The sequence below is a fragment of the Plecotus auritus genome (genome assembly GCF_963455305.1).
Source record: "Plecotus auritus genome assembly, chromosome: 6".
NCBI lineage: Eukaryota > Metazoa > Chordata > Mammalia > Chiroptera > Vespertilionidae > Plecotus > Plecotus auritus.
The window spans coordinates 142,496,131-142,523,551 of record NC_137773.1 but is presented as its reverse complement, the minus strand read 5'-3'; the positions used below and the strand labels follow the sequence as shown (position 1 = coordinate 142,523,551).

Sequence of the window (27,421 nt, the reverse complement as noted above, 5' to 3'; positions counted from 1 at the left end):
CAGGGTTGACTCATTTTCTAAATAAGCCACTTGTGGTTTTTGGTCTGACATTAAATGTGGAAGAATGAGTAATTTTTCAAGAACCAGAATTATATTCGATCACAATAAGATACACTGTGTATGTTACTCATGGTTCTAGGATAAGGGGTCAACACTGGTAACAAGCACTCCAACCTTCTCCCATCCTTTCTTTCCCTGAGGTCAAGGGATAGGTGAAGGAAATGTGAAAAAGTTTTGTGTACATCTCTTATTTTGTTGCCATGTTATGTACAATTTAACACAATTACATCTTGTTCCCTCTGCTAGGGTAAGTAAAAGAAATATAGCAAAGTAGTCAAGGCCATGAGCTCCACTGCTACACTGCTTGGGTTCAAATTCCAGCTCCACCACAAACCAGTTGGGTGAACTTGAGCAAGTTATTAAATTGATGTGCTTCCATTTTCTCATTTGTAAAATAATAATAGTACCTATAATACAGATTTGTTATAAGGAATAAATGATTTGATAAATGTTAAGTGCTTAGAATTCTGCCTGGAACTTAGTAGCACTATAGAAATGTTAGTAAATATTTCCTTGAATTCATCACAATGTTTATACTTATATTAAAAACTCAGTAAATGCTTTTTAACTAAATGAATTCTATTAAGACATATTTGGAATCAGGGGGATAGAAGTGACTACAAGTGCTAGACTCTTGGTTGGAAATAGAAGAAACCATAAAGATCAATTCCCTTGAGCATAGGTATTCCCTAACCACCCCCCGACCCTTTTGTTTGGTTTGTATTTTGTTCCCTAATTATATGTGCTGTGTTGGAGGAAAGCTGCCATTCCCGGAGATGTCATTTAATGGGAGGTTCTACTTCCTGCTTTTTAAGTGTAAGAAGAAGGTAGAGATCTAGATCCTTGAACTCTGAAATCATGGTTAAGTTAGAAAGGAGACCCTGGCACCAGAGAAATTCATTCTCTGACCTCTCAGCATCTACTCTAAGGAGAGTTAGCAAGATAGTGGCATTTGGATGAGTGTTCTTTTGAGTTAGTAGAATGGGTACCACGTGTAGGAAATAATTTTGATAAAATGTCAATATACTGATTTATTTTTATCAGTGCAGATGTGGTACTTATCCTCACAGCATTTGTGGTTTGGGAGAACATACTCTTGAGTACCAGAGACATGAAGAAGCTGGAGTGAAAACCACAGAGCCCACCCTCCATCACAGGCCTCCTCAGGATGCCTGGGGCTTATGGGATCCCTTTCACCAGGGCAGGTCAGTCCAGCCTCATTGGTACCACCATGTGGGCTTCAGCTGAGAAGCTTGATACACCAAACAAGTAGGTTTAACTTGACTGCTATGGGGGCAAAGATGCTATGCTTATTAGAAAGTCTTGATATTCAGTAAAACTGTTAGAAATCCTGAGTTACTGAAGGAAGTACAGATGTCCTGGAGGAAATGTAATCACTGGAGAGGTGTCAGGAAGCCCAGCATAAGTGTTGTCTAAAGGACAGCCATACTCTCATTCACTTGGAAATAGTCGTACACTCACAATCACATTCACACAGAAACACATTCACACATAATACAAACAGCTTCACCCTCCTAGACTTTTTCCTTCCCTGCACTCCCAAAAACGCACACATGCCTCACATACACTCAGTCAAAAGGGTAGCTTAGGGGAGACCTCATGGCTGAATCAAATGCTGGTTAATGCTGCTGTTTTTATTACACCAAATGTCTTAACATTTATTTTGAGATGAACACAAAACTTGATATACTGCTGTTACAGGGTCATGCATTCTCCACAGTGCAGCTTCGGAGCTCAAGATCACTGCAGCACACACAAAAGAACTGCACTCCGGAGAGGGAAAGGGGAAAACTGCAGATCCTTGTTCTCTCCAGTATCAGTAGACTAAAGGTGCTTCACTATGACAGCAGTCAAGGAATCTCATGTGCTGGGCAGGTGTGTTTTCAACAGCTAATCAGGTGTGTCTGACAAGGGATCCAGGTGTGGGTAAGTTCCTAACACAAAGAATATTTTGGGTTAAGTATATACTCCCCACATAGGCAGCACTGACTAAAGGAGAGGGGGCATGCTTAGCTCTGCATCTGAGTTAGGTTAAGCTACCAGCAGTCCTCAATGAAGGGAGTCCTGGTTTCACAAGGAAGAATAAGACATGATGGCGCTGTCACAATAAGGCCACTAAACTCACACCAAATGATGACCTCAGAGAATGCTCTCATAACTACAGGAAAGCAGCTCTATTCTCTCTGATGTCAGGTGCCCCTCGCTGATTAGGCACCTGCCCTGAGACCTTCACATGATCTTTTCTGAGCTGCACATCACTTAGCACAATGGAGCAGAGGAAGGGGCCACACAAGTCAAGGTCATGGGACATCACTACCAAACGTGGCTGACTGTTGTTGGCAAATGTCTCAGATGCCTTTCCCGGTTAGGCCAGGTGCCCACGTGTCTGAAGAGCTAATCTGAAAAGAGGCTGGCAAAGGACTTCCTCAAGCTCCTGATGGTCTCTGCTTTGGCTTCATCCTCATTGGCTGAAGACCGGAAGAAGGAGGACTCAGAGAAGCTGAAGGCATTTGTCAGGGACTGCGACTTGCTTGAAGATAAAAACCAGAGAGAATGTGAGAGGGTGGTGTTCCCAGCAAGTTAGGAAAGGACGATCACATGAGGATACACAACTGGAACCCCCACTCCCACCCAAGGGAGACCACAGTGATAGAAAGCCAGTAGGGATTGTGCTGCCACTATCCTGGGAGGCTCCTGTGCTATTTACTTCACCTTCACTGCTGCTAAAACAGGAAAGGATGGGGGCAGTGAGGGAGAGAGGAAGGAGAAAAAGGAAGACGGGAAAAAAGAGAGAGAAGGGAAAGAGGAAGAAGGGGTGACTCAAAAGATGTTTCTTTTATTTAATGCTAAAGAGCCAGCAGACTAAATTACCAAGGCCTCAACTTGGTAAGTACTAATCTAGGACTCACACCCTTCCCTTCCCCTTTGATGAAATGTAACAACTAGGGGCCCATGGACTCTTGCCCTCTCTTTTTCATGAATTGTCAAGTAGTGTGGAGTCAGCATCAGAAGAACTGAGTCAGTCTTGATTCTGCCACTCACTTACTCTTGACCTTAGGCAAGCCATTGCCTCTCTGGTATTTGGTTTTTATTTGTGGTATGTAGTTGTTTGGTAAAATAATCTCTAGGCCTTTGTAGAGCTTTTTATATTCTGCTTTTTTCTTTTATTCCAAAAGAACCTTTTGGCTTGGCACGAACTCTAGTGCTCAATTTACCTTGAGCATTAAAGTGGATGTAATCACTGTTTGCAGCCTTCCTCAGAGGACCCCTAGTATAAGGTCTGTGGGGCTCTGGGTGTCCAGGGGCAAGAGACACAGTCAGCCCTCCACATTCACAGATTTAACCAACTGGGGATCAAACATATTTGAAAAAATAAATCCCAGATAATTCTTAAAAGCAAACTTGAATATGCCATAAGCCGAACACTACGCTGAAGCCATGTGAATGAAGATGTGAAAGCATACCCGGCTGTAAGTTATATGCAAATATAGGTTATATGCAAATACTACACAATTTTACAAAAGAACTTGAGCATCTTCAAATTTTGGTATCTGCAGGGGGTCCTGGAACCAATCCCCCATGGACACTGAGGGACCACTCTACTCATCAGGCCAATATAAGGTTGTTAGGCAGTTTTCTACTGGAAAAAAAAAATCACACACATTTTAGGGACTAATTTATCCCTTGAGAGATTAGCAATTCAGAGAAAGAAAACTCAAGAAGGTCGAGGGAAGGCTAAGCCCAGAACTTCGGAAGAGGATACAGGTCTACTGTCTCCAGTGGCCCATCTTCTCTCTTTTTTGATTTCTACTATGTCCCTTTCCTGCCAGTTTCTGTCTCCAGAACTTTTTTCCTGGTGCCTTAAAACTCCCAGCCCTCCCTTAAATTCAGGGTGCAGCCCCAGAAACTTCATTATACAGAAGTATGAGCAGTTTCTCGCTTCTTGCAGTGACTGTGAACAGATGCCTGCCTTTCATTAGGCTAGAGATGAGCCACAACATGCTGGCCTCTGGGAAGGGGGACTCCTTTGCATGCACAGGTTGAGGGACTGGGTATAAGCCTTCCACATCAGAGGCTAGCGTTATTCAACAACTTAAGTAGTGACAACCCAAAAATCTGCCCTCAAACTGGGGCCAAAATTGCCTACTGAGAAGGTAGGAGAGATTAAAAAGTCAGCACACAGGAAAAAAAAACACTGGGTTGAAGGGAGGTTATGGGACATGTGAGATAAGAAATGTGTCACTGGCCAGAGCAGGGGGAGCTGGAGTGGGTGATGCTTCTCCTGTCATGTAGGATTGGAAAACCCAGAGAAAGTGGTCATCTGGAGCCCCTGAGTCCTAATCCTGGCTAGGCCACTAATGAGCAGAGTGGCTTTTAAAATGAAAATTAATCTAATCTCTCTGAGCTGTGTTTTCTCATTTGTGTGATGGCTAGACAATCTCTAAAAGTGCCTCATTTGAACTCCAAAATTCTATGGCCCCCTATTCTCCCTCCCTAAAGATTCTCATTATTTTACTCTGAAAAGCACAGATGGGTACCATCCCCCAAGGCTGCAGATGTCTGTGCTGACAGTGATGCAGAGTACTGTTTGGGGAAATTGAAGAGAGGTACCTCTGGTTCTGGTGGAAAAGGTAGGTGCTGTTCTTCTCAAGTACAGTTGTACTATTTCCTAGGGGTTCTCAGTTCTTCCTCTGAAGCAGGGCAGTGTAATGGGGGCTTCTAGAGTTTTTCCTGGGAGTGAGAGAACCCCAGAGGATGCAGTTGCTCAGGGTCTCTATCTGAGCTCTTCTCAGATGACCACACCAGAAACTGACCTCTCTCTGAGAGTAAAAAGTTGAAATGGATTTAACTACTTCTCTCTTTTCCTTCTGGGCAGCCTTGCTGATTACATACCGTAAACTGTGAGTCAGAGGCAGCAAAGAGGATTTTTTTAAAAATAGAGAGAGAGAGAAAGAGAGAGAGAGAGAGAGAGAGAGAGAGAGAGAGAGAGAGAGAGAGAGAGAGAGGAAATGGTAAAAAGAATAGGAGACAGGATAAAAATAAAAAAAAAACCCTAAGGTAGTACAAGAATAGAAGGGGTAGTATCTCTGCCTTATTGTCACTCCCCAGTAAGGAAGGGGAGGGTTTGAGCTTCTAGCTAGACTTTAGACTTTCACTTCCCTCTTTCCTATCCTCCCCAATCAACCCTAAATAGGCCCCCAACAACAATAACAAAAAAAAAAACACCCCCCCACACACAACCAAAAACCAAAAAATAAAACCCAAAACCAAAACCCCAAAAAAACCCCACAAAAATATCTGTGGAGGAGGAAGAGGCCTGACTGAAGGTGCTTTCTAGCACCTCTGGAGCCCAAGGCCTGCGAGGAAGGGCAGGAAGAGGGGAGGGGAAGCAGCTGCTGAGTTGTCTCTTACTTGAGCTGTGGGTGAGGCTGGGGCTTCTGTGGTGGAGCAGCCGGGGGTGGCTGGGCCTCTGCCAGGGAGCTGCTGCTGGAGGGTGCATCTCCGTGGGTGGTGGGGCCGCCCGGCAGCTGAGGAGCTGAGAAGGAGGAAGAAGAGGAGGAGGAGGAAGAGGAGGAAGGTGGCACTGATGGTCCACGGGGGAGTCGGCGTGGAGGCAGCACCTTGCCTGGGGGTTGCATTCCTTGGGGTTGCCCAGGGCCCCCTAGGTTCAGTACAAGAAAAACTTCATAATTTAACCATACCAAAGGGTTTTCTTGTTAAAATCTATGTCTCAAAGGGTGTGGTTAATTACTGAAAGGTTAAGCTCCATATCAAGAAGCCACCCGAGGCTCTGAAGGACTCCAGAGCGAGTACCTGGTTACCCTCATACATTGCCACTACTTGCTTTTTCCTCAAAGACACAGCACCTCAGTCACAGCAGAAGTCAGGGGGGACAGGGAAGAAACCATGGGATGAGCGGCTTCAATCAAAAGTGATCTCTCTACAGAAGACCCCGCCGACCAGAGGGACCCCACCTCTCTTCCCCAGAGGTTCCTCATGGTTTACTACGAGGTCTCAAGTTCCACACAGCAGACACAGTACAGGGCAGTGTAAAGAGCTGTGGTCTGGGAATCAGAAAACTCAAGACATAGTCTATCAGTGACTCCTTGAGCAAGTCAGGAAACTTTTCTGGGCCTCTGTGTTTCTAACCATAAAACTGTTAAAAAATAAGGCCTACTTGTAGTTTTATTTTAAGATGGTAGTGTTTCAAAGATGGTAATAGATGAGAAAGTTCTTCAAAAAGTATTCTGTGCTTTACGATCATTGACAATCACTGACTTACATTGTTTTATGGAACTAGCCTTCGTCCTGCTCTGAGTCTACATGTGTCTGATTCCCACACCCCACCCCGCCAGGGCTTCATTTTAGTATTAGCTCATGGCCATGACTAAGATAAATCTTTTGTTTCCAGTAACTCTTTTGCTTTTTAGTACCATCCTCAGGGGCTCCAGTCCTTCTCAGGTGAGTATGGTAAAATTCTACAGAAATCCAAGCCCCATTTTCCCCTGGAGATGTTGTGGGCACCACCTGGTAAAGAAGACTCCCCCACTTCCACCCCCTCAAAGAGGACCAGGATACCCTTCTCCCAGCATGAGACAGAAAACCATCTGTGGTCTGGAAAGAAAAAAGTCACCCTTCCTCTGGAGATTGATAGACAGTAAGTGTGGTACCAATGGCTCTGATTTTGCTGAGGATGGTTACTATAGTCAGGAGTCAAAACATGTTCCCATCAGCACATTTAGACTAATAGAAATGACACATAATTGGCCTAGAGATCCAATTTCTCAGTCGAAATCTCAGTGTCCAATCCATGGGCCTACTGGAAGGGATGGTTTATAGAAACTCAATGGCAGCTAAAAGTTGTGTTGTAATTTAGTTTTCTAGAAACACCAGAACATCTGTACCCTCTGGAGAGGCAAAATTCTATGTCTATACCATTGTGCACCCATGACTGTTGGCCCATTTATCACCAGTTATCAATTATCCACTTTATCATCAATTAACAATTAATACTAGGGTTAGTTACACATAAATATATAAATGAATGAATAAATGGAAATTTTCATGTTTAAGAATTCCCAGGTTCAAATTAGATAACAAGCGAAGATGACAGGTTAGCAGATTATTTCATATTAACCAGTTTTTGCCTTTTAAAAGTTTGTTATTATTTGTATTAACATCTTCTTATAAAATATTTCACGTTGATAGCTCAGCATCTTGTACCAGAAATCTGAAAGCTTTCCCACCTTGTACAGAGATGCTTGAATAGCCAGAAACTTTACAACTTAACACTGAAGACAGATATAACTTTTCCTTTATTGCACATTAAGCTGTACAAGAGAGTCACAAAAGAGAGGTACTTCAATCACACTTCCAGCATTAGCTGAGGTTCTCACGCTGGGTCAGTACAAAAAAAAAGGGGAAAACATCAGAAAAGAAATGGGTACAAAACACCTGAATGGCAATCCTATACTGCGATGCGTATGTCCCCCAGGCCATAGAGTTGTCCCTTAGCATGCTGCCTGAGGTCACATGACAGTCAGGTTAAGCTGTCTACTTGTGTTTGGCAGTTTTCTCTCCCACCTGAGAGACCTTGGCTGATACCACCCTGGAACCTGACTGAATTCAAATAGCAACTTTGTGTTTGTGGTTCACAAATGTCACATGAAAAGCACCTGAATGTTCACACTGACAACATGCAGAGAAGCAACACCACTATCAGCTCACCACTTGGACAAAAATAATAAAGAAAGAAAGAAATTCCTCCATTCGGGGAAATGTTGCTTTATTCCTTTCTATCATTTGATCAGATTGGGAGGTATTGAAGGGCCTGATTCTTAGGCAACTCACCTGAAAGAGTGTAAATGCATATATGTATATATTTACAACAGATCGATTACCATCATCATCTAAAGAAGGGATCAGAGACAAGCACATTCACACTCAGTGTATTTCCCTGTAGCCTCTGAATTTGCCAGCAACCCAAGGAGAAATCAGAGCAGTGCCCCTTGACACATAAATCATGTTACATACTACCAACACTAGTTATTCCTCAGACCTGGTAATCCAGAACAGTGACATATCAGTATAGAAGTGAAAGGGAATGTAAAAGTAGAGCCAGAAGCACTTCTTCTGAAAGGCAAACTGCTGGCATGAACTTCCATGAACCATGATGCTAGAGGAGGCCACTCGGTGCCCATTCCCAGCCTGGCCAGGAGATGGCAAGATGAGGCATTGAACCCGAGGCCTGCATTAATTAACTGCCTCATCACTGCCCAGGAGCTGAGTACTGGAGGAAAGAGAATTGGTGAGGGTTCTTCAAGAGCCACAGCTGTGCAGCTTTTGCCCCAAACACACACAAGGTAACATCGAGTGAGACAGTTTTTCCCTAGAAAGATAAAGCTCTTTTCCCTAACCAGTTTGGCTCAGTGGATAGAGCGTCAGCCTGTGGACTCAAGGGTCCCAGGTTCGATTCCGGTCAAGGGCATGTACCTTGGTTGTGGGCACATACCCAGTAGGGATTGTGCAGGAGGCAGCTGATCAATGTTTCTCTCTCATCAATATTTCTAGCTCTCTATCCCTCTCCCTTCCTCTCTGTAAAAAATCAATAAAATATATTTTAAAAAAAGAAAGATAAAGCTCTTTATACTTTAGACTCCAGAGGGCTCTCATAACAGCAGAAAACTAAAGCAGGAGTCCACCTCAGAGTTCTGAAGGCATTGTACCGACTCAAGTGAAATGGGACATTTTAAATTCGGTCTCGTGTTATGATGCCTCAGGAGAGGCCAAGAGCAGAATGGCCCGAATCCTTCCCAGACTTTTAGTAGCTCCCTGCATTCTATGTCTAAAATTGCTAAAGAATCATCTCTGTACATAGGTCAAGCTTTGTGAATACAAAACAGCCTCAGTTCTACAAAAGCACACACATGGCCAATTCAGAAACAGCAGCAAAGAAGAAACAACTTGGGAGGACTGAAATCAACACAGAAAATACTCACAAGTTCACCTGGATATTGCACATTGGTGGCCCCATTTTTTTTTCTAATCTCAAAGTTAATTATTTAATAATAAAAACAAAGGGTACACTGGGATGTAAAATACAAACCACATTCCTAGAATAGCTTCTTCTTTATGTTTCATGTCATCACTGAAAACACAAGAATTCTACAGGCACAGCCAGCATATTCACATATACTCAAACTGCACCAAATTTTAGCAAATGGAGAAAAAGGTGATGGCTTCAGATTCAACGGATGAAGCTATGGAAATTAGACCTTGGAAATCTCTTAAACTTCTATCTAGTCATGCAGAAAGAAAGCAAAAAGCACAGTTCATTGAAGATCCCAAGCACATTCATGGAGGTAAGCAGGGGGTGGGGTGGGGGTGGTTTAATCTGAGCCTGGATGGGGTGGGGGTTGGAGGGGGGAGGAGGAGGGGTTATAGGAGGAGAGAAGGAGGAGTGGAGTTGGGTTTTATTTCTGTGGTCTTTGTTTCTCTCCTGTCCATCCCCTAGTCCTATTTTACCCCACATTATGTAATACTTTAAAAAATATATCAAACCACCCAGAAGGTAGAGTCACACTGGACTTGGGAGAGGCACGATTCTTTTGTACACTGTTGACAAACAGCCCTGGAATCACAAGTTATACAGAGAAACATAAGTGAGCATTACAAGCACGAACAGGAACAGGTAAACACCCAGACAGAGGAGCTGACACTGCATAGGAAAAACACAGTCCAGTCAGCATTGAAAGAACGCAGAAACGGCACCAATGGGAGGTCGAATTGCTTCCCTCCCCACTTGCCTTTCTTTCCTTATTTATTTATTTTTTTGGCTTAAAATTTCTGCTTTGAAAAATTAACTACCAATCACTTTAAGAAGCTTGGACTTGCTTTGGCCCTACTGCAATGCCATTACAGTCGAGAATATACTGTAAACAACCTTGGGGGGCTGGCCGCTGAGGTGGGGTCTTGCTCGAGTCCGGATCCTTAAGTGTTCCACTCTGGAAGACAAAAATGTAAAAGAGATAAAAAGAAAACTCTAAGCAGATTCCAAAGAGAAGCCCTGTGGCTTTGTAGTATGGCTGCAGTGGGATCTGTGGGATCTGGTCCCGAGGCTTCTGCTGTTTCAGAAATAATTTTCAGCCTCTAGAGTCTATCTAGGCTGTTGCTGGCACACAGGTGTAGGCAGTCTGGGGCTTAGAACTACTCTGATACACAGTGTATCCACCCCTTTTTCATTTCATCCCTTTTAAGACTTATAAGAAGCTTTGAGTCTTCCATCAGCATTTGGTTTCTTCTATGTGATCTGCCTGATGTCCAGCTTCCGCTCATACTCACAGGCCTGGCTTCCTGAAGAAAAGGGAAGGATCAACACCAAACTCCAAAGAGCAGGCTGTGCTTTCAGCGATTCCAGGGACTGAAGATGTAGTGGTGGTGGTGGTGGTGGGGTGGGCGGGAGCAGGGAGGACCCTGGACCAGGTGACCAGCCTCACTTGGCTCTCTTCTCACGTGGAGTTAACTCCAGGGTGGGATCAGCTCTGGAGCGGACTCGGGGGTCAGAGCCACTCTTTGGGCAGGCTACAATTCCCACAGGGAGGGACTTGAAGGAGGGGACAGTTGTTTGCTTTCCAGAACCTTTCTTACCCAGAGGGAAGGAGTATGATATTCATGTTTGTAAAAGTGCTCAAGGCCAAGCTGTTTTCCTTTCAAACAGCATCATTACATTTTACCCAACAACATGGCTCCACTCCCATGCTTCCTCTCCTCCCAGCTGTGATTCTGATTATGCCCTAATAGGATTAAACATGCATGTGACTTCAGTTTGTCTAACATTTGTATGAAAGGCGGTGAGCATTTGGAGCTTGAATTCAGCATAGGGGAAATGCTCTCTAAAGCCGGAGGGCTGCCAAGTGTGCCGATGGTGATGTCAGAGAGGGAGCTTCTGAGGCAAGGCTGTGAAATGGGCTGAGTATGTCTTCAGCACTCTCCCACTTCCTCTTTTAGTGCTCCTCTCCCCTTGTGACATGCCCCCCCAGCCCTACTCCCACATTAAAATTGTTTCTCCTCCTGTTCCCCATTTCCCATGGGGCTCCAATTCTGGCCATCTATCTTCTCTTCTGCCTATTGAAGCCCATTTTCAGCTCTACTGCCAGGAGAGCAGAAGTGTTACCCTTTCTAGTATCATGGTCTTTTAATAACAGTGATGCCTAAAACTGTTGTACTAAGAATTTCAGATAGAAGGAGGTAGGGAGCCTTTGAAATGTCCTTAGTGCCAACACATCAGAGGGCATCCCTTATACCAGTGGTCTGCAAACTGCGGCTCGCGAGCCGTGGTTTGCCGCTCTGTTGACTAATGAGTTTGCCGACCACTGTGATAGGGGCTTAATCACAAGGAACAACAACAGCCTGTAATTATTGGAATCGAGAGTCTAGGTCAGTGGTCGGCAAACTCATTAGTCAACAAACTGCGAGCCGCAGTTTGCCGACCACTGCCTTATACCTATAATCCCCAGTTTCTCAAAGATCACAGCAAGAACATCAACACTTCTTTCCCTTTCTTCCAAGCACTCTCATGAGATCAGCAAGTCTTGGTCTGAGCCCAGGCACTGAAATACCCACACCCAATAAGCTAGCTAGAGAACCACTGCCTCCAGTCAGCCATTAAGACCCATCATGTGCCCTAGCCGGTTTGGCTCAGTGGATAGAGTGTTGGCCTGCGGACTGAAAGGTCCCAGGTTCGATTCTGGTCAAGGGCATGTACCTTGGTTGCGGGCACATCCCCAATAGAAGGTGTGCAGGAGGCAGCCGATCGATGTTTCTCTCTCATCGATGTTTCTAACTCTCTATCCCTCTCCCTTCCTCTCTGTAAAAAATCAATAAAATATATATATATATAAAAAAAAGACCCATCATGTTTCCCTCATCGCATCCAAAATTCACCATCTTCTCTTGGCCAACCCTGATCAGGCCTATATCATGTCTTGCTTAGACTACCAAAACAGTCTCCTCATTCTTTAATCTCTTCCCTCTCCAACCTATCTACTCCATGGCTACTTATCCTTCTAAACTCCTTCCCTAACTCTAATGCTCTAAATAATTTATAATTAACACTATACATATGCTAAGTAACATGGACACTTTTATACAGCATTTACCTTAAACTTCACTACAGCTCTATAATATGGATGCTATTATCAATACCCCTAATTTTAGATAAGGAAACTGAGGCACATCTAAGTCAGGTAATTTGTCTAGGGTCATACAGTGGTGGCTAATGCAACTGGACTGTGAGCCCTGACAGTCTGATGCTCACCTTTTCTTTTCATTGCTTACAGAATAACATCTACACTCTTGAGGCTGACATCAGGAACTTTCATCAGCATAGTTGGAATTGACCCTGCTAGCCTTCTCTCTCCCTCATGTCCTAAACACACCGGCTCCCATCAGGCCTGAGCCCTCACTGTTTATTCTCTAGTCTAGGCCACTCCATAGTGTATGGAGGTCTAAGTCAAGTTCTACCCTATCCATGAAATCTCCCCTTCTGACTGCCTCTTTTTGACTGTCATCTCCTCTCTGAAATCCTATAATAGCATTTAGGAGACTTATACTACTGAAGGGGACATTTCCAGTGCTATCTTGTTATCCTGAAGACTGGGATGATGCTTCTAAGAAAACTGCCAAATCCTTAAGGGCAAGGACTATGTATCTTCATCTTCTCATTAATTCCTAACAATGTCCTCCCCCCCGGCCCTCCCCGCAAGGAAAAGTTGGGATATATGGCCTGATATGGGAGTTCTTTATTAAAAAGTTAAAAGAGCTCTGGCTGCACCCTAGCTGGTGTGGATCAGTTGGTTGGAACGCTGTCCCTGTATACTGAAAGCTCACAGGTTCAATCCCAGGTCGGGTACATTCAGAAGGTAACCAATCGATGTTTCTCCCTCTCCCCATCCTTTCCTCTCTCTAATAAAATATCCTCAGGTTAGGATTAAAAAAAAAAAAAAAAGCCTGGCCGGATAGCTCAATTGGTTGGAATGTCATCCTGCACACCAAAAGGTTGAGGGCTCGATTCCTGGTCAGGGCACATACCTAGATTGCAGGTTTGATCCCCGGTCAGGATGCATATAGGAGGCAACCAACTGATGTTTCTCTCTCACATTGATGTTTGTCCCTCTCTCTTTCTCTTACTCTCTCCCTTCCTCTTTCTCTCTCAAACCAATAAATATATCCTCAAGTGAGCATTTTTTAGAAGTTCAAATAGAATTGGGAGCCTGGCCAGTGTGGCTCAGTGATTGAGCTTTGACCCATGTACCAGGAAATCGCCAGTTCGATTCTGGATCAGGACACATGTCCAGGGTTGTGGGCTTGATCCCCAGGAGGGGGCATGCAGGAGGCAGCCGATTGATGTTGATGTTTCTCTCTCACCAATTGTTTCCATCTCTCCCTTTCCCTTCCTCTCTCTCCAAAATCCATAAAAATATATTTTAAAAAATAGAATTGGGAATATTTTTGAATATTCAAGACTATCGTCATTTTACCAACATCATTAAGCACAGGGCCAAGCATATAAGAGGTCCTTAGTAAAAACCCTGTTAAGTAAATGAACATGCAACAACAACTACAATGAAAATCCAAAATGAAGCAGAATATAAGTCTTTTAAGAGAAAAATGTTGGTAAACCCTAGATGTTAAGCCATATTTTATTTGGTATCAACTCTGGTGAGCAGCTCTGAAAATGCTCTGGTTAGGGAATTAAACTCGAGGCCTGCTACACGTGCCTATATATCAGGCACAGAATGTAAAGTCCAAACAAGCCTCAAAGCAGCAGTAATTGCTTCCATCAAGACTATTTAACCAGCCAAGTTTAGGACACATAAGCCTCAACAGTTCTTTCCTATTAAGATCTTTTACTTCTCTTAACCTGGCTGCCAACTGGATGAGAAGTCTGGGGCCAGGATATAATGTTTGGAAATGGGAGCACAAGATACCAGGGTTGCTTTTTAACTTGCGTTCCTGACATGCTCAGATGGGCCTGGGGTTAATACCCATCTGAGCAACACACACACACACACACACACACACACACACACACACACACACAGCCATCTAGGTCTACTTTAAAATTGGGTAGCAGAGTGACTGAGGAATTGGGCTTTTCGATTAGGAAGGCCTTTGGTTAATCTAAACCTGCCACTTACTAACTTTGTGACCTTGGGCAAGTTATTTTGCTCCTCTGCACCTGTCTTTCTTCAAAAGGTTTTTGTGATATAAAGTGAGATTGATTATCTATCTATCTATCTATCTATCTATCTAGATATTGATAAGCACCTGGCCCCAGTAGGTGCTACATAAAATACAACAGATGCTGGGATGGTAATATTAAGAGGCCTTTTCCTTGGAAGTTCCATTGTTTCCTAGGTCTCACTCCCATGATGGAATACCCCCTGCAGTGTGCTCCCAGTCCAGGGCTTCCGAGACTTTATTCTGTTGTAATGTTACAATCCTTCCCTAGGCTCCCTGACAAGCCGTCAGTGTCATGGCCTTGATGCCTGAGAGAGATATTCAGATGAAAAACAGCAAAATTTATATACTTTGTGGAGCCACTAGACTGACTCTTGCCAGCCCCTCCCCCAAGGCTTCACTGCTGTGACTGCCAGTGAATTACTGTGGACATTGGACAAGAACATTTTAAGATGTCCTCCTCCATACGTTTCTCCTCTATGGAGGAACATAGAGCACAAGGGCAGAACCAGGGTCAATGGGCAGAAATTCCAGAAGAGCAGACTTTCACTTATTGGAAGAACTTTCTACAGTAAAAACAGTGCAAATGGCTGTTTTGGGAAGTAGGCATCTTCAGGTAGGAGCTAGAGAATTGCCTGACAAAGATGTTGCAGATAATATTCCTTCATTATGAGATAGATTAGATGAACACCGCAGTTTCTTCCAATCCTGAGACTCTATGATTCCAGGAGAACCTTTAAAATCCTATATATAAAACTCTAATGGGAGAACTCCAGACTTTTACAGAAGGAACTGACAGGAGTAATCATACCATGAAGGCTGGCCCCAGCTCTCCTCAGCCACAGAAGTATACAAATAAGATACTCAAAGATGCGCTGAACCCAAAAGTTCCATTCCCAAAGCTTAAAGGGAAGAGCTCCCAGAGGTAGTCTTTTGGGCTGGAGCCTGGGAATGTGCCTTGGCCACCCTTGTCTGGCGCCTTGGGAGTTCTGTCCTCAGCTCCACCGAGGTTATGGACTGAGGACTTCCCAGGGGCAATAGGAGGCGGGAGGAGAGTCCCCTAGGACTGTCCCATGCCAGGCTGAGACTCTCTGCCTCCACGCACAAGCCTTCCATCTGCTGGAGCTGAGGGCCTATTCCCTGTGGGGATTGGCTACCATGAGATCTGTCTCCAGTCACCAAGAGCCTCATGGGATGCCAGATTCCAGAGAAGTCTGGCCACTCTGGCGTCACTGCCAAAGTCTGGCCTGTAGCCAGCCCACAGCAGGAACTCATGGCCAGACTGAGCTGCAGTTTCCCTCAGGAAGTTGGGTTTACTTAAACAGGTAAGAATGTGAAGTCCAACGCTTGTGCCCAGACGCACCCACAAGAGAAGGGGGGATAAATGGCCTTTTAACAGCATAAAGAAAAAACCCAATAACCCTGGGCTTAGAGACTAACAACAAGTTCAGAGGGTGTCAGTTTGTAATAGTGCTTCCAAAAATATGATGCAGCTGGTGGTTCATCAGTGTCTCAAAAAGGGGAGATCACAAGTCCACTGCTCTTTAGGCTGATAAACTTCACAAGGAGACACTGCAACCAGTTCTGGGTATCTCTTTTAAGGGGGACTCAGGTGGAATAAAATGGGTACATGGAGCAGATAGGATGGTGAGAATTGTGGAAATGACATCTTTCCTGATGTGAATTTGATGTTACTTAATCTCTGAGTCTCCGTTTCCCAAATGGGCTGGTTGTAAAGATTAAATGAGATAACTATGAAAGCACTGAGGACTAAGTTAGTCAAATGTACAAGCTCTGAACAAGATCAAGGGCTAGCTTGGGTAGCAGTGAGTCTCCTGGGACTAGAGATATTTAAGCAGGGTCTGTACAACCTCTGGTCAGAGGTGCTATATCATTGCAAGCAGATGACTTCTACAGACTCTACTGGCTCTAGGCTTCCATTAATTCTTTCATGAATTTTTCAGTTCTTTAGGTGTCTGAGAAATGGGACAAGCCCTTCATAGCTGCAGAGGCTTGGGCCCAGAAAGACCCCATGGCTACTGGGCCTGAGCAGACATGACCTGCAGACACAGGCTTTGAGGGGTTTGGCAAGGAGAATGTGCAGCTGCACTCCATCAAAGCTGATTGAGCTAGTATCCTGCTATGCTGAATCCACAGGGCTTTAATGATGAGAGAAGTCAAGAAGAAGATAAGAGTTGGTGATGCTCAGAGACTTCTTCAGGTTGGGAGGAGAGCAAGGTTTTCCATTATACAGGGTCAAGAGTCAAAAGGCCCAGCTCTATCCATTCTTACCATCCCCTGTACTCTAGTAGGAGCATCAAAAGGGAACAGTGCATGGTATTATAGGGCTAGGGACCAGAATATCTAGCTCTCTTGTTATAAGCTGTATGACCTTGGACAAATCATTTGTATTCTCTTTGCTGATGTGAAACAGAGATAGAAATAGCCCAAACCTTCTTACCTAGGGTTGTGTGACTCAAAATAATGGCTGTGCTTTATAAACTCTAAAGTGCTAGCAAAGTAATTATATAAGTTGGCATCATCACTATTATTTAAATAATAATATCAATCCAAAGGAAAGAATCTCTAGTGGTAGGATTTCATGCATCAATGGAGAAGATATTGTTGGGTGGCTTCCTGTCACCTGGTGCATAGTAGTTGAGTATGTAGGAGATTCTGGGCTAAGCTATACCATGCTCTCTGCATATCACTGACTACATTCCTTGCTCATCTATTCCAGCCAGCAAGGTCTCTGAAAATACAGAAAAGTCATTTCAGAAACAGTAAATATTTGCTCTTGAAGTTATTGGAAAGTAAATTACTGGTCTGATAGAGAAACTAAGCCCATGATGAAGATTTGTGGGTTTTTTGTCAAAGACACCTTTAATTTGTTATCCTGTGGCTTTCAGCAGACAAGCTGGGAGATAGGAGCTACTATCTGAGGTCCCAGCAGGGTGGAAAGCTGAGGAAGGAAAGACATTACATGACTCAACTCTTGAGAGTTGTTGGCCTGGGTCCAGCTGCCCCCACCAAGGAGGAAGGCCTTGCTCAGCATATCTGAGACAGGAAATTAGGAAAGGGTCTCAGGGTCTGGCCCCAGGAAAGAGGCCAGGCCAAGCTCCTTGCTGGTCACACCACAGAACTATTCTGATCAGCTCCCCTAGGCCCCGCTCTCCCGGTCTAGGACCCTAGGGGGAATGAGGCAGCAGGAAGGAATGTGGTCAGAAGGTTGTAGGTTCAGTCAGAGCAAGGGGAACAGCATGTTTCCAGGGATCTTTCTGGGATCACCTCTGCAGTTGCCAATGCCCACCTTCCTTCCTCTGAAAGGTTATATAAAAGGTGCCCAAGGATGAGCTCCTCTTCCTTCTTTTGTGAGGGGAATGGCTGTTCTGAGAGCAGAGCTCATCTCCTGGACTGGGGCTCTCCCATAATCAGTGATTTCCTAAGGACATAAGAAATGTCCCAGGCAGGGAGCACTGAGGGCCAGGTCACTCAAGGTCAGAATGTCAGCTTCAAGTGATTAAAAATGTCCCTAAAAAGTTAAGTCAGCCCCAAAATAGTCAGTTCTCTTAATAGTCTGTTAAGGGATCTAGTCACTAGTGACTTTATCTGAATCTGCCTCGAATCTCCTCAGATTTTCAGTTTATACTCACTGGGGAATAAATTCTCTAAAGCCAGTTCTGCTGTGGGAAGCAGGAAGGCCTTTCATTTGTCCTAAATTTACTTCTTTTAAGCTAAGAGAATCTCTCTTAACCCCATGGTTGGGATCTGAATTGTGCTCCCTCCCTAACTGCATGGCTATTCAGACTACAATGAAACAACTTTCTAAGTCTTGGTCTCCTTGCACTCAAAAGACCTCATCTTTTCAAGGCTTTGTGGCTGGAAAGACCTGGCTGGAAATGTTTTTGGTATCTCTTTAGACCAGAGAGCCAGTTTAAAAGGATTGGCAGAATGTCCCACCAGAGACCATAGGTTACTAGGTCTCAGTCCTTCATTTCTGAACTCTCATTACTGCCTTTCCCAGGTCTGTGGCTAGCACATGGCCTGAATCACAGCATCTCAGATCTGGAAGAAGATTTTAAAAGTTACCTGCTCCGATAGCCTTAGCCCCTAGCCCACCCTTTTACAATGTCCCTGACAAGTGGCTCATCCTGCCCCTGTTTGAATATCAGCAATGATGTGGCAGTCACACTACTTCCCAGAGGAGCCAATTTCTCTCCCACTGTTACAGAGTTTACCCCTATCTTCCAGTGGGTAGGTTTGCCTTTTGGCACCAGGTCTATATCATGACAGCTATCAGAAAGCAGAAAATATTAAATCCTGGGCTCCTTGAGACTATTACTATTCAACTGCAGCAACTTTAACTCTTAAAAAATATGTTTGCCAAATGCTTTCAACCTCCTGGTTTTCTCTCCTTTAGAAAGTGACCCAGTTAGAGTTAGAGTTTATCCTTGGTATATTATAACCTTCAGACTGGAAAAAACATTGCAAGTGTGATATGAGCAGTTCAGGGTAAGGGAAGAGGTTTGTCTTCCTCCCGGACACCATACATGTATTAATGCTTCCAAAGGCTGAGTCTTAGAATCACTCCTCATAGGTCTAACCCAAAGCCAAATAGAAAGCCCATTGGTATATAAATTCCCTGCATTAGCTATTCAGCCCTTTGGCCTTAGAAGATTTTATAGAAAAATAAAAAAAGAGTGGGAGCAGTGGAACTGAAAAAAGATTAGCTACGTGAAGGCGAGCACTAGGATGCCACTTCTATTGGCATGACCTAAAAGCTTTGAACTCTCTACTTGATGTTCTTTCTCTGATTCATGTGAGTCTCAGAAGCAGCCCACGCCTCTCCAAGGCCTCAGGATGTAAGGCTAAGCTCAGATCCCAGATGACACGCCCCATGGGGTCAGTGAATATGAGGGTAGATGGGAGAGCAGGGCATACAGACCCGGAGGCTTTGGCCATCACTGGCCACCAGGTGTCACTGCCACCTTGAGAACTGTCTCTCTAAAACACTAATGTCAATAGGCAGCCCCAGAGTAGGCAGTCAAGCCAGGCTGAGGCTAAGTTGTCACCAGCTTTGCCACTCACCTCCCTGCTTTCAGAGACACAGCCAGTGCCTCTCATACTCCTACCCCTATTCCTTTAAACTGGTTACAGGAGCTGGCCTGGGCCCACTTTTATGACTTTGTTTTCTATGATTTACCCATTCTAGGCTATGGGGCTGGCTGACAATAAGGCAAGGTGTACCCTCTACTCACCTCCCCCACCCAAATCACTCCAGCCTCCTTTAGGTACTCTTCTAGAATCAAAGAAATAAAAAACTCAGGAGCTGCAGGTAAGGATAGAGAGGGAAACGGAAGGAAGGATGGGAAGGAGGGAGGGAGGGAGGGAAGAAGGGAGGGAGGGAGGAAGGGAGGGAGGAACGGAGGAGGTAACTTTAACAAGAGTAATTTCAGTGGGATGGTAGAAGTGGAATACTGATAGGAATGGGTTGAAAAGAAAATCTGATATGATAAAGGGAAGATGGTGACTAAGACAACTCAAGATGATTTATTGTGAAGAGGAACAGAAAAATGGGACAGTAGCTGGAAGAGAGCAGGAGTTGAGGAAAGTCTTTGTTTTTTATTTTTTAAGTGGGAGATATTTGTGTGTTGAAATAATAATCTTCTGGAAAAGGAGAAATTGTAGATGGAGAAGAGAGGGAATACTTGAAAGCAAAAAAGTGGGATCCAGATCACCAATAGAGAGTGGGCCTTAGAAGCAGATTCATGTGGGTAAAGGTTCAGGTAAGTTGATAGATGTGACAGTGGGAATACAAAGGCAATCTGGTCTGACAGTCTCATGGAACTGAAGCCATGATGACTAAATGGAAAGGTGACCAATGGAAAGGTGCTATTATCAGGGAGAAATGGGAGGTGGAAATATGACCAGTATAGTCATGACTTCAAGCCCAAGTTTCAGCTTTTGCCAAGTATGGCATACTGTTGATTGTCTTCTGTTTTTTGGGTGGCCTGGGTGAAGGCAAAAGGTTCAGAAGGAAGCTAACAGAGAATACAAGACACAAATGATGATGACCTCTATAAATTTAGTCATGATTTCAATTTAGGATATAAATAACTCTTGGACACAAACTGTATCTCATTCATCACTATAGCCCTAACTCTATTAACTAATTTAAGTATAAACTTTGGGCTAGTCCTGTGCAAGTCAGTAGTAACACAGATGAATTGAGGCATGGCCTTAGCTCACAAAGGGCTGGAAGCATTTGAGAATTTACTTGCTAATTTAATTTAATTATGTATATAATAAAGACTTTGTCCTTACCCAAAGAGAGATTTGGCCTTTGTCCCCCATTCCTGAGAGGTAACCTATAAACTCTTAGAATTTCCTGAGTGATAGGAGTATCTTTGTTATTCATGGTGGGGGCCCCCTTAGACCACACCTTATAGTGTATGATACTGAGGTCACTCATGGTGGGCTCCTTGGGCCACATGGTATTAACCTGACCTCTAGGAAGGGGGGAATTGGAGATTGAGTTCTACCAGGTGATTGATCAATCAATGTCTATGAAATGAGACCCCAAAATAATGCTGAACACCAAAGCTCAGGTGAGCTTCCCTGATTGGGAATCCGTCCTGTGTTATTGTCACATATGGATGCCAGGAGGCTAAGGCATCCTGAAGACAACTGAAGTTTTGTGTTTAGAACCCTCCCAGATTCTATCCTATGCATCTTCCTTTGGTTTATTTTTTACTTGTATCCTTTTCCGTAATACACCTGTGAGTATAATAGCTTTCAATAAGTTCTGTAAATCCTTCCAAAGAATTGTCAAATCTGAGGGTGGTTTTGGGGAATCTCTGAACTTTTTGTTGGTGTCAGGAGTGAAGGCAGTCTTGTGGAGGACTGTGCATTCAGACTTTGCAGTTAGGGTGACTCCACGTTTCATGTGATCTTAGAATTCAAAGGGATCTAGAGATCATGTAATTCAGCTCCATTCTATAGGCAAGAAAAGAGAGGTCTAGAGATGGGAAGTGACTTACCCAAGGTCACATAATGGTAAGACAGAGTGAGACTAGCCCCTAAGTGTCCTAAGTCCCAGCATGGCATGCTTTCCACAATATTCTGTTGTTACTTCAAATGTGAGGCTGAGCAGAGAAAAGCTTATCCTTGAGCCAGACTGGCTTTGCTACAAGGGATGTTTGCAGTAGCCCCTATATTTAGGGAAGCTCATTTCTTACTAGGTTTTCTGCCTTAACTGATGGATTACTCCTTAAAATATTTAAGCTGCAATATTAATGTTTATAGAGTAAGGGGGCTTTTACCAAAAAAGAGCTATTCTTTATATGAGGTGGAAACAATTTTTTATGAATTTTCTCTTTGTTACTGAACGTTTATGCTTCAGAGATTATTTTCATATAATCTAAATTTTATTGCTAGAAGAGATCATGGCAATGTTTTTGTTCAACCCTCATTTTACAGGCAAAGATGCTAAGGCACAGAAATAGGAAGAAATCTATCCAAGGTCACTTCATAATTCAATGGCAAGGACAGGCTAAACTCAGGTAATAATAGGTGACCTTTATTAAGTGCTTTGATGTACTCTGACATATTTTAAGTGTTCTACTTCATTTGATTCTCATAACAACCCTACGAGATAGGTTCAGAGCTCTCCTGAGCAAGAGGTAAAAATGTCCAAGGATGCAAATCTAATAAATGGAGGGTCCAGGATACAAAGTTGGGTAGTTCTTGCTTCAAAGTCTACACTCTAAGTCACTACTATGTTCTACTTTCCTGTTTGAAATAAAATTTGAAAGAAAAATTTATGAGAGATCTTCATTTACAAGTAATAAAACTTGAACCCTAAAAAGGATAGTAACTTCCCCTCAACATCACATAGCTAGGGAAGAGCTAGACTAGGATTAAGAGTTCTTACCACTTTGTTATACAAAAGTTCAGTGGAGAGAAGAGTTTGGGGATATCTTTGAAAAATGAGGTATCTCCTAGATGGGACTAAAGATCCTTTGGCCCAGGGGGTCTTTGCCTTCCTTTGGACCATTCTAGAACCATAGAGCCTGAAGTTCCACAACAACTTCAATGTGTACTTCCCACTAGACCTGCAGAGGGGAGGGAAGAGAGAGAAAGGAAGGGAGAGAAGATTCCATATATCCTATTCAGGCCTGTAGGTATCTGACCTCTGTTCCATCCTAGAGCCACCATAGTCTAGAGCAGTGGGCTTGGGAATAGTTCTTGGCTCTCCTGTGTCTCTTCCCAGCTGCTTACCTGTGGCTGCTGGGTGGTTAAGGGTCTCTGAGGAGACAGGATAGGGGTCCTAGACAGCAACTGGTTCATCTTGCTGATGACTAGTTCGGTGATGAGTTGTTTGTCCTCCACCTGGTGTTCCCCAATTAGCGGCATACTGCAGTCCATGACCTGGTAGAAGACGTGGCTCAGGTTAGAAAAGGATCTGGAGACATTAAAGGCCTGGTACAGTATTTCAGAATAAGTAGGACTTAAGCCAGTAGAAATATGTTGGGAATGAAGCTGGTGTTGTTCTCTTCAGCTGAAAGCATGTTCCTTTGCAGAAAGAGGACCTTTGTCCCATCTTCCTTCAAACCTCTGCCTTGGGCATCCGCCAACCGTCACCCAGGCCAGTGCTCCAATGAGACTGAAAAGTTGGTTACTGAAGGTAGTGAGTGGAGAGAGGTAGAGAACCAGGTAGAGTATAGACCAAGGGCTCAGAAGTTTGCAAGTGAGGGGACCAGGAACAACTGAAGACCATTCCCTTAAGGCTCCAGTTAAAAGCAGGCAGTTTTCATCTCTGACTTTTCACCCACACAAACTGTATCTCCACAGGTACTCTGACCATTAAATGACTAGACTCCTGCCTTTGCCCATGACCTGGGATGACTTCCCTTTTGCTCCAATCATGATTCTTCCTATATTCAAGGTCGAGATCAATGTTTTCCCACTCTAGGAAGAGCCTGCCTGCCCAGGATCACAGACAATGTATTCCAACTCTCATAAATGATGAATGACAAAACTGAGGCCCACCCAGAGAGGGGAGGTCTCACTATCTAGAAAGTTACATGTCAAGCAGACCATGGAGTAGCCCACTTTGGGATTCTGACACTAACTCTCTGCAAATACCACCAACTCTGGGCAAGGAGCCTTTCCTGCTTGTTAGAAGACTGGTGTGTGAAGGATTTATACTGTCACTGACTTTCCCTTTAATACAGAAAAAGGAAGTCAGCAAAGTTGTGTTTGAGGACCAGACTGAGTAAAGTGTCTCCAAGGCTCAGAGAGATGCTAAGAAGAATCTCCTGCATCCAGAAGACCTGATTTCTAGCCCATGTTGAGACAATAATTCACTCCGTGGCCTTGGGCACAAGTTCATGATATGAGACCTCAGTTTTTCTCACCTGCAAAGTGAGTAGATTAGATTGAATGATTCTTTCTGAGACCAGGAATGGTAAAAAACACTATATTCTTCCCAGAGGAATGATACTTGGCTAGGACCCCAGGAACCCAGATCTGTGTCTCTTACCCATTGTGTGGATCAGCCAAACTGGTTGAAAGCAATAACTCCCCACTGGTGAAGGTGTGTTGCTATGCAAATCCACTGGTTGTGTTATGTGGGAACCTTCCCATGGCCCAGGAGAGTCTAACCTAAATGTAGTCCGGGCCATCCCATAGTCATCAAACCACTAGCTTGGCTTCCAGCCTTGAGGATTATCTCTTACTAAGGTACTCCTTAAGTCATACTTACCTCAAAAATGTAGTCTCTCCCATCTTTGCCATGCACAGCTTTGACAGCACAGATGTCCAGGCCACCAAACATCTCAGAGCAGGTATCTACCCACAGCTTGTACCTGGAGGAGATGGGAAGGTATCCTGAGGCTGGGTCTTTAGCTCACATCCAGCCTGCTTTCTGGTCACACTCTCATTGCTGCCTCAGCCTTGATCACCAACCCTTCCAGCCCTCCCTCCCTTCACTCCCATTAAGCACACTGCCTTATCTTCAGTGCCCTCCAGCTTTGTTCTCCAGATACCTGTCTTTTCAGGCTCAGAGCAGGTCTCATCAACTCTAGGTGGCTTTTCCTTGGCTGTTCCAGCCCATAGTAACTATTCCTTTCTTGGAGCTTCTGTGGTATGTCCAATCTTTATCTCCATAATTTAGCACATAGCCTAGTCCTGCCTGATCTTGCTAACTGGCAGCTTGGGCCTTTGAGTTCTATCTACTCTGTCTGATTAGAGGTGCCCTTCGGACAAGGCCAATTCTTATACCTCTTCATCTAAAGAAGGCCCCCTCTTGCTGGGCTAGGGACTGGACTCCTCTTTACACTCACCTGTCTGACATGGCGATCTGTTCCAGCATTGCAGAGCCAGTGTTCGTCTTCCAGTTTCCTGAGATCGATGTCCTCCTACAACAAGGTCCCGCCAGATAGGACAGGCAGTAAGCCACCCAAGCAAGAGGAGGGCATAAAACTTTCCAGATTTTTAGCTCACCACTGCTTTCCTCATCTGCTTCCACCACAAACAGCCCAGGGGCCTGTTGCTAAGCCTAGAGCCTGGCTGCCTCTGCCAAACCTCCACCTGCAATGCTCTCCTCCTCTCTATAAGAGTCAGCTCACTGCTCTGGCTCCATGGAGCCTTCCTGATCTTTCAGACAGATGAGTGCTTGCTCTCTTAAGAGCCCCTATAGGACTCTGCCTGTACCTCACTTTCAATCCTATATCTATTTTTAACCTTAGTTATTTGATCTAAGTTTTCTGTCCACAAGTCTATAAGCCACTTAAGGGTATATATTGTCTTGCATACCCAGCAGCCTATCCACTAAGTATCTGGGCCAACTTCATACTGTAGTCCCCCCGATCCACGATTTAATTTTCCATGGTTTTAGTTACATGTGGTCAATCAAAGTCTGAAAATATTGAATGAAAAATTCCAGAAATAAACAGTTCATAAGTTTTAAATTGCCCACTGTTCTGAGCAGCATGATAAAAAATCTATTGCTCTGTCTCACTCAGGATGTAAATCATCCCTTTGTCCAAGTATCCAAGCTGCATGTGCTCCCCACCCATTAGTCGCTTAGTAGCCATGTTGGTTATCAGATCAGCTGTCGTGGTATTACAGTGCTTTTGTTCAAGGAACCCTTATTTTACTTAATAATGTCTCATTCGTCTCACTTCATCTTATCACATAGGCATTTTATCATCTCACATCATCACAAGAAAGGTGAGTGCAGTACAATAAGATATTTTAAAAGAGAGATACCATAATCACATAATTTTTATTGGAATATATTATTATAATTGTTCTATTTTATTATAGTTATTGCTAATCTTTTACTGTGCCTAATTTATAAATTAAATGTTATCATAGTTACGTAGGTATAGGAAAAGACAGTAGATATAGAGGTTGATACTATTCATGGTTTCAGGGATCCACAGATAAAGGGGGACTACTGTATATACAAACTGAATTCTATTGATTCTGAAACCTCCTCAGAGTTCTGTGACTATCTCCCAATGGCTTCTGTACTAGCCCACTTATTCATTTATTCAACAATTGGTTTTTGAGAGCCTGCAGTATTAGCAATATGACTCTGGATAAGTCAGTTAACCTTTTCAGGCTTAAGTTGTTTCATCATCAAATGGACCTGTTCTCTACTATGCCCTCTACACCCTCCATCTATGAGCATGTGTTAGAGTCAACTAGTCTTGGGCTAAATATGAGGCAAATAATCTGGTTTCTGGTTTTGGATTTGCTCTTGACTGGCTGGGTGACCTTGGGTGAATCATTTCACCTGACTGAGCCTCTCTTATCCATGTGTAAACATAAAGTTGTTTCATAATTTTAAATAAACTGTAACATACCAAAAATATGTATTTTTAGTTATTAATCTTTACTCAGATACAGTCAAGAGGATGGGGATCACCTAGGGGACAGAAAAGTCCTTCTCACACCACTGATAGAGGCCTTCTTTGCTGTCCTTAGCACTCACTACTGGTTGGAGATTGGATGTGCTAGTCTCCACTCAGGAGTATATTCCTTAGATAATTGATTTCAAATACTTAGAAACCTAGTACAGCTGGTTTTTCAGAGCCCTGAGATGCAGTGAATTGAGTGATGTGGTAATAACAACTCCTCATACTCCTAGTACTGACTGCTTTCCAAGATTCTTCCTTCCCAAGCCCCTCACCAGAACCTCATTGCAAGCCCCCTGTTATGAATAGGCTGGGATTCTTGCTTCCACTTTACAAAGAGATTAAGACTCAGAGGTTGGATGACTTGTCCAAGATTGTATGTCTAGTCAACGTAGATATAAGATAAAAATCCAGGACTCTTTATTCCCCCATTGTGCTACATTTACCTCTACACCCCACTATCAAGCTCAGAAAAAAAACAAGTAACTCACAGTGGAGTGGCTTGAAAAATCTGAGTAGCAATACAAAGACAGATCATATGAAAATAATACTGTCTTCCTAACACTGGTATTTTACAAGTGTGTCCCTGTGACAAGGCTGGGTTCCTCAAGGGCAGAGGCAGAGAGTTATTCATTTCCATGTCCCTAGAACAGGGCCATATACATAAGAGGGTTGTCAGAAACTTGGAATAAGCAATAATAATGTCCCTTACACTTCACACCTTTCTCTAATAACAGCATACATGGCACAGATCCATACAGGCTACCTGGGGCATGTGAAAACAAAGGGGGCACCGAGACTTGCAGGACATCTGACCTCCACATAAGGACCCAAATTATTGCCTAAGGGGCAGGAACAGCACTTCTTTACACCAAATATGTCTGCCCCTGGATCTCTAGGGTGAGAACTGAGGGAGAAGGAAAGAATTTCAAACTTTATCTTGGCTATTGCCAAGCCAATTCCTTCTTCTGAGAGCAAAGGGATAGCCAAAAGTTTTGGGAAGAAGAGCCAAATAACTGTCTGTCCCTTGCAAATAAAAAAGGAAGTAGAGGAATTTCTAAAGCTGCTCTGGTTGCCCACCCTTTATCAATAGTTGAGAATCTCTTATGCTTCATTTAAATTGCTTTTGGAAACTCTAACCCTTAAAAATGTAGTGTGTCTCCTTTTTAAGG

General features: G+C 43.8%; 1 protein-coding gene across 4 annotated transcripts in view; it reads right to left on the bottom strand.

Annotated features, from left to right (window-relative positions):
• Positions 1–1,695: 1,695 nt before the first annotated feature.
• SYN2 (synapsin II) overlaps positions 1,696–27,421 on the bottom strand; it is a 180,255-nt gene continuing 154,529 nt past the window's right edge. For 2 of the 4 annotated variants that reach the window (XM_080674181.1, XM_080674178.1), the window contains exons 8-13: positions 24,669–24,743; positions 24,089–24,191; positions 22,603–22,752; positions 10,025–10,085; positions 5,494–5,743; positions 1,696–2,611 (exon numbers count right to left, since the gene is read on the bottom strand). In XM_080674181.1, the coding sequence (XP_080530307.1) occupies positions 2,476–2,611; positions 5,494–5,743; positions 10,025–10,085; positions 22,603–22,752; positions 24,089–24,191; positions 24,669–24,743 (775 nt within the window). In that variant the 3' untranslated portion in view covers positions 1,696–2,475. The remainder of the gene's footprint in view (positions 2,612–5,493; positions 5,744–10,024; positions 10,086–22,602; positions 22,753–24,088; positions 24,192–24,668; positions 24,744–27,421) is intronic. The other 2 variants (XM_080674180.1, XM_080674179.1) reach the window with 2 other exon arrangements.